This window comes from Lepisosteus oculatus, chromosome 20, assembly GCF_040954835.1.
Source record: "Lepisosteus oculatus isolate fLepOcu1 chromosome 20, fLepOcu1.hap2, whole genome shotgun sequence".
Lineage (NCBI taxonomy): Eukaryota > Metazoa > Chordata > Actinopteri > Semionotiformes > Lepisosteidae > Lepisosteus > Lepisosteus oculatus.
In genome coordinates, this window is record NC_090715.1 from 17,781,546 (window position 1) to 17,789,276 (window position 7,731).

The 7,731-nt window shown below is 35.5% G+C and overlaps 1 protein-coding gene across 2 annotated transcripts in view; it reads right to left on the bottom strand.

The window, feature by feature from the left end:
• Positions 1 to 7,446, bottom strand: part of mafa (MAF bZIP transcription factor a) — a 150,872-nt gene extending 143,426 nt beyond the window's left edge. For both annotated transcript variants that reach the window (XR_001480884.2, XM_006641134.3), the window contains exon 1: positions 6,073 to 7,446. Coding sequence is in view for 1 of the 2 variants with exons in the window: in XM_006641134.3 (XP_006641197.2) it covers positions 6,073 to 7,034 (962 nt within the window). In the remaining variant the exon portion in view is untranslated. The remainder of the gene's footprint in view (positions 1 to 6,072) is intronic.
• Positions 7,447 to 7,731: the final 285 nt, after the last annotated feature.

The following is a 7,731-nucleotide window of genomic DNA, read 5'->3' on the forward strand; positions in this document are numbered from 1 at the left end:
TAAAATATAAAATCTTGCCATCCAATGCAAACAACATAATCCTTTCAATACGCAAGAAGAAACCAGATTCCCTGCACTGCTAGTAATTTCAAGTTTTATTATGATTTACACTATGGTCTTGATTGAACATTATTATTATTAAAACATAATATTAAGAACATATTTACAAAAATATATGGATGGAAATAAGGGCTTTGGTTGAATAATACCACAAACAAAAGAGGTAAGAATATTTAAGTGTAGCCGTTAGTTATCTTTGTGCATGGGGAAGCAATCACATTGTTATTAAAAAAAACAGTCTCTCCTGTAGAAAAAAAAATATTTATCAACTTTATTTCAAAGATAGTTTTAATTAATTAGATAATATATTGAACTACTTCTCCTACATGAACCTAAGAAATGAATGCCATAAATTGTTGGTTATATGAATACTAAAAACTATTCTTTGCACAGCTGCAGAATATCACCAATGATTTATCATTTTTATGTACCAGAAACAGGTCCTTTTTCAGCTATTAATCATAATGAAAATCATTTAATTTTGCAGAAAGTGGACTATTATTTCAGGCATTTTCCCTCTCAGCGTAAATTGGTAACTAAACCAGTGCTACGACAGTAGTCACTGCAAAAAATATACTGAATGTACTCTGAGATCAGAGTTGAATTTAACCATGCAGTCCAAGCTAGGTCAATACATCAATTTTTTTTCCTTAGAATTTGCACTTTTATTGATGTTGCTTGCCCTGGTGCTCATGTAACAACTGAACTTATTTCTTTCCTAACAGTAACTCCAAAGCACTGGCCACTCTTACTATAATTCATTTGCGCTGCAATCTATTATAACATTCTGAAGGTAAATCACTTTCAAGCAATAAGTGCACGCAAGACAAAAAAACGATACCTGGACCAGGCAGGTAGGACTTAATGCAAGAATTGGTCATCTCACACCAGAGACAAATGCACTTGACCTTGACTAAAACTAATACTGTACATGAATACCGATTACAATAAAACTTCTCTTGGCCTTTAGCTTTTACAGCTATTTCCACTAGTGTTTATACATTCTATATTAATGTGAAGAAGCATTCTGGTATAATATCCAAACTACTGTACACACAATATGAGAGCGGACTGATCAGGAGAGGAATTTAGGACAGTTCTATGTATCAATAGCTAAAGAAAGCACAAGTAAAACGAGCATCCAGTAGTATAGTTAGACAAATTCAGGCCAGTACAACCTAAATAACAGTGAATGCATAATGAACACTGCATAATGATGTAAAATTCAACTTGCCATGGTATTCTCCACTGCATCTTGTTAAATATGTTAAAGGTTTATGTGAAGACAATAAAAAAATAGTAGGTCCAATAGCTCAATTTGTATTTAAGTATTGGTAACTGTAAATACAGTATCTTCATAAATAGAAAAACAATCTCAATTAATAAGAAAAGCTATTACTGTACAGCATTATCGTCATTTGCACAGTCCCCTTAAAGCAAACACTTGGTTATGAAAACATCCATTTAGATAGCTTGGTAGAAAATCTTTTTTGTCAAAATCACCAGAGTTAATACATTGATCTTTGTTCTATAATTTGAGCATGTTAAAGAAAATAATGTTATCATTTTCTTTGAAGCATTATTTTCCAGAAGTGCTTGTACAATTTTAACTTGTAAGTGAACAATATTTTTGGATAATTTAGAAGTTACAGTACTTGTGAATATACTGTAGTATACCAATTATTCTTATACAACATCTGTCCTTTTTTACTTTAAAGTGGATCTTATTCACCAAGTAAAATCTCAATCAAGGTCATCTTTATCATCACTTTGTGAGCATCTCTATAGAAAACTGCACCAATTTTCATTCCTTTGCAAAGTATCTTTTAGAAATCATCTTCATCTTCTTGAAATGTCAATATCTGTTTTTATATAATGGAAAGATACTCTTCATCATATGAACCATTTTTTAAAATAAACTTTATTTTAGCTGCCTAAACTATTCTACTATAGATTAAAGTTACAATAGCATGTTAATGATCATTTTGCTGAATACAGTAATCAGTAATAAGTCATCAGGCAATCAAGTATTTTTTTATACATTTAGGTAATACACTAGCCTTCTCGTTAGTTTCTTAGATTAGTTGTCTTTTGAACGGTTATGATGATCACTTTTCTAAAGACTAGAAACTTACCTGTCATACAAATGTGAAATTCACAGGATACTGTATGAACAGCGATGTATGCATGCAAAACAAAGCCCATTACACCTTTCCCTCAAATTCCATGCACACTTATTCTTCATTCAATCTCACTCAAGTTACTGGACAGGAAGTAACAGTACGTATGTAGTATATAAGATAAAAGCATAAAGATTTTTCGAGGAAAAAAAAACATTATATTATTAAGATGTTAACTTTCTTATAGTTTATAATCTTGCACTGAAATTGTCTTCGTGGTGTTAGGTATTGTTTCATATTGTTTAAACGTTCCCACATACCTTTCATATAGGGTCTGTAAAGACAACATCTAAATTACTAATAGGCCTAATAATATTTTAAAAATATATGCAAAACACCAATGAAGCAAAATATCATTGGTGTATTACAAATACACTATTCACAAATAGACACTGTGTATTTGATAACACTTTGATCAAACAAAAACAATATTATTTAATGCAGCTAACACATCGATTCCTTTAAATTGTATTTAAATTACTCAGGAAATTATTTTTAAAACTTTATGCACACGATCGTCAAATAAGCAGACTCAAATCGAAAATGTCTGTTTACGAAATAAAGGCGATGCATACCATTTTATACATATTTTCCCATTTCCAATGACAGCTTTATTTTAAGACTTTGCGCACTTCACAGTCGTATTTAAGAAAGGCAAAGTAAAGATTTATCTTCACCTTTAAACTAAACGGCTGACTACATATGTTAGGTCGACGTAATCTTCTGATGCACAAGTTAATAAATGACGTGTATACTAACTTTTTAAGGTTCAAAGAGTGGAGTCTACAGAAAAAAAACTTTGAAACACCAAAATGTTTAACTTTGCTTTGAAATTAATAATTAACCATATGAAGTCGACATGAACGATTCCTTTTGAACGTTGTGCAATACTAGCCAAAAAACAAACAGTAATAGCTGCCATACGAAACATGGGATTATTTTGTTTCTTTACGTACAGAGATACTGTATGTATTTATGTTTCATGAACTCACGCCTGCCACTGGAAGAACCTAAGGAAGCCACAGAAACCTGTTCAGTCTGTTTCCTCCAGCAATTGAGTTACGTTTGGTCGAGACTTGACTGGCTCGAATTAAAAAAAAAACTAGGGTTTTCCAGGTGTCTGTGATTGTACCTTCCCCCACTTCGAAGAATAATGTGTGTGTAATTATTGTTGTTGTTGTTGTTGTTGTCATTTCATTATATAGTTTTTTAATTAATACATAAATTACAAGTTCTGTTTATCAGATGGATTCTGCTATTTGATGGCCTTTTCATTTTCTTCTAACAATTTACTGTTAGCACTTTATGTGGCTTCACGTGGCATTACACTATTTCACTTCTAAGTTACTGAACACGCTTAAATATGTCAGTGGAAAATACAATTAATTCATCTAAAGTGAACAACTTGAAATGCTTTTATTCTGGTCATAGCAGACTTTCGGTTTCTTGATAAGTCTAACGGACGTTCTTCTTTCAAATACATGATTTGTTTAAAGTAGATTAAACAAAAATCTAAATTAATCTTTTAACTTACGAGTATCAAGTTTGGATATTGAGTGGCTAATTGGTGCAATAAACTGTCATTTGTAATGTAAAAATACAAATATCCATATCAAATGTAAACTTTTGCATTGCTCCCTAATTACAATGTTAACTATAAAGGTACAGTACGTGTGTTGTTATTTGTACTCATTGTTTCATAACATGCTAAACTACAATAAAACAGAATATCGGAATTAATAAAGGGTTAACAACATTTTATGCTGAGAAGACTGAAAAAGTGGATAAAATCCAAATTGCAATGTTTTATTTATTGCAAATATCGTTTCAATTATTTGTATCCAGAAACAAAAAATGAAAATAAGCACATATATGAACATCACATATGGTTAGTATGTCGGAAGAATAAAATAATTTTGCACAGCAAAATATATAAAAAGAAAAGATTTTTAATTGACATTTTAATTTATTGTAGAATGGATTCTTCCCCTATTTTGCACATGCAGGGTATCAATCCCTGACGGTTTATAAATGTCCTGACATTACTGATTATTATAATTATTAATTTTATTGCCTTGGAAATGATCAATTCTGTTTAAGAACAACTAGTTCTGCATAATAATACAACTGTTAAAATTGCATCATTTAAAATTCTGCAGTATTGCCAGAAATAACTGCATGTCTGTTTGCATTCTTATTAGCGTTCTAAACAGTTCTGCATTTTGTTACACATGCTTGTATGTTCTATTCTAGTGCAATTCAGTCCAAAATACTTCAATTCCTTGAGAAGAATACATTGTCCAATGTATAATCTCCGTTGTGTGAAACAGGAGTCCCCTCCTGATTTAATACTTTGGTTTAAAAATACAGTCAGTGGTATTACAGGGGCTACATTTATCCAACTTGGTTTAATTGCAAGCACATGCTGCAAATAAAGCTGTTTTCGTATTAAAACAATCCCATTTTATTTGACAAATTTAGAACCCCCCGCCCCTCCCCCCTTACATCAACAACAGAAAAAGACATTTTAGTGCATCAGACCTTATAAAACCTACTTCTAAGTAAACCTAATTTATCTACAACATTCCTTTTTAAGAACAACCTGTAGCACAACCTTATTAACTTTAGGGCTTACAGATTATAAAACTATATACTTAAATTACGTACTAGGAACCCATAGCATTCCAGAGTTACCAAATGCATAAGGATGGGGGTAATTATTAAATAAAACAAACTGCTTTAAGCAATAAACAGTTTTAGTCCCAAAGAGGGATTGATTCCTTTTAGAATTTTCGAAGTCCTTATTCCCCCTCATAACATGGAATCCAACCTGACAACTTCAAACGGGAATGCTTCAGTGCATTAATTGTATAAAAAATGAGAGTCTGACGATGTCGTACAACTCAAAATCAAGCAGTCTAGATTAGCAGATGCGATTTCATGGGAAGGGTGGGAGAGGATGTCCCTCGCACTTTTTTGTTGCAAACTCAAAAAAGTGATGAGGCAATAAAAGAAAGTTATGAATGCCATGCCGTTAAAGTCATCCAGGAAAGTTCATTTTCAAGCACAAAAAAAGAAGAAAAAAATACCGTACATGTCCAGCATGCAGGGTTGTTTATTAATATATTGTCTCTTTTTAATATTTGTTTCAAAACAGTTACAGTTTTGTTGCTAAAAACAAAATAGCATAATAATGCATGAGATGAGAATGGGGTAAAAATGGCAGGCTCAGAGTCTTTCATGTTTGGCATTTCATGTTTGGTAAAAAAGCCAAATCTCACATGAAAACTGAAGGTAGCTGCAGTTGGTTTTTGGCAGGTGATGGTTTTTTTTTTAGATTCTAAGCTTAACAACGTCAAAAAGATCTCAGCTGTTGAACTTCAATGTTATATATAGATACAGTACTACAGTGTATATATATATAACATTGTAAGTTTATAACTGCTTTAAAAAATACAACGATGATAGATCTAGAAAAAAACACAGCAAGCCAAAAAATCACATGAGCTAAACAAAAGAAAAACAATAATAATTATAATAAACACGAAGCTGATGGCAGGTTTCAAAGAGCGAGCTCCAAAATGAAGGACATATTTCGACGACAAGTTCAATCTTTCTATTGCAAGCCCCCAAAAAACTCACGTAAGTTGACAAGCTTGAGCAAACCCCAATTCTCATAAAAAATCAAATTAAAAAATGACAAAAAAGAAAATAAAAAAGTTGGCAAACTTGTTTCTTGGTCTAGCAAGCCCCAGACAAAAAATAATTCACATGGAGAACTTTTATGAAGGGGTTGACAAGCTTGATTTTCGTTTTTTATGCTGAGACTCACATGAAAAATTCTGGAGAGGAAGGGTTGTCACTGCTGGAGCCGTTTTCTCTGAAGCCATTGCTGATAAGCTTCTCGTATTTTTCCTTGTAGGCATCCCTCTCCCGGACCAGCCTGGAGATCTCTTGTTTGAGATGTTCAACTTGCTGCATGAGCTGGGTCTTCTCGCCTTCCAGGACGTGCCTTTGCTGGACCCTCTTGTAGCGACAGGATTGAGCATAGCCTCTGTTTTTGAGGGTCCTCCTCTTTTGTTTAAGCCTGATCACTTCTTCTTTGCTGACCCCCCGTAGCTGCCTATTGAGCTCTCTCACTGACATGGTCACCAGCTGCTCGTCCGAAAACCTGTCTTCCAAATGCATGTGCTGGTGGTTTCCTCCTGAGTTAACGTTGGAGGCGACCCCGGGTGCTTGGTGATGTCCCCCGGCGTGGTGATGGTGGTGATGGTGATGGGGACCCCCGTTCTGGGCTGCGGCTGCCGCGATAACTGCGGACACCACAGCGGCTGCCGATCCCATCTCTTCCCCGGCCATGGTGCCTCCTGATCCGGCTGCGCCGGCAAACTGCTGCCCTCTAGCATAGCCATCGAAGCTCTGAAGCTGATGACTGCTGTTGATCAGCGCCTCTACGGCGTCTTCGGGGCTGAAACCCAAAGCCTCCGGGTTTAACTGTTGTTGGTAGCCGGTCATCCAGTAGAAATCCTCCAAGTGTGCCTTCTGGTCGCTCCCGGAGCCCGGGCTGGGCGCCGAGAAGCTGGGAGAAGGAGGTACCGAGCTGCAAGGCGTGCTCATCGGGGTGGAAGACAGGGATCCCCCGGCGATCAGGCGGCTGCACTGGCTGATGCTGCGATCGGGCTCCACCGGCTCCTTTTTCACTTCAAACTTCATCAGATCGAAGTCATTAACATATTCCATGGCCAGGGGACTGGTGGGCAGGTCGGAGTTGCTCATTGCCAGTTCTGATGCCATCCTTTTGCTGTTGACAGTCCTCCAAAGGGGGTGAAGAGCAGCTGTCAAACTGTTCTGGTTTGAAAGAGTGTGAGCCAGCTTGATTTATTTATTTATTTATTTTTACCAAGAAAAGGGCTTTCAATTTGCAGCAAAGACTAAAAAATATATAGTTTTCCTTTGCAGAGTCTATTGCACAGACGCATCAGAGCAGTGCGTGTTTCTCTTTCTTCCTTTCTTTGCATGTGATAGCAGTGTAACAACAGCCTCTTATTTCAACCATTTAACAGTTCATGACTTCTTCAAAAATAAATTGTAAAGTGGCGAAGGTAGAAGGGTGCAAGTGAGAGGTAAACTGTAGTCTTGTAGAAAAAATATTCCCCGGGCTTGTTGGAGAATTTTTTAAAGGATCACCCAGCAGATGAGTTTAAAAGCATTGCTGAGTTTTATAGCTGCCCTGACGTCAGGTGTAATGGGAAATTGACTCAGACTCGGAGCCAATCGGCTCTCTGAATCTGAAAGCTAATTAACATAATAGTGTAGAAACAAAACTTTTCTCAACTGTCAGGGACTATCAGCTGACTGTCAGCTGGGACTCAAACTTTTAACTCTTTCGTGTCAGTTTTAGGTCAGATGGTCATTTGTTGTTGAATGCCGTTTCTCTGCTATAATTTGCGGATTACCTCTTTTAAAATTAGTTAAAATACGTCAAATGCAT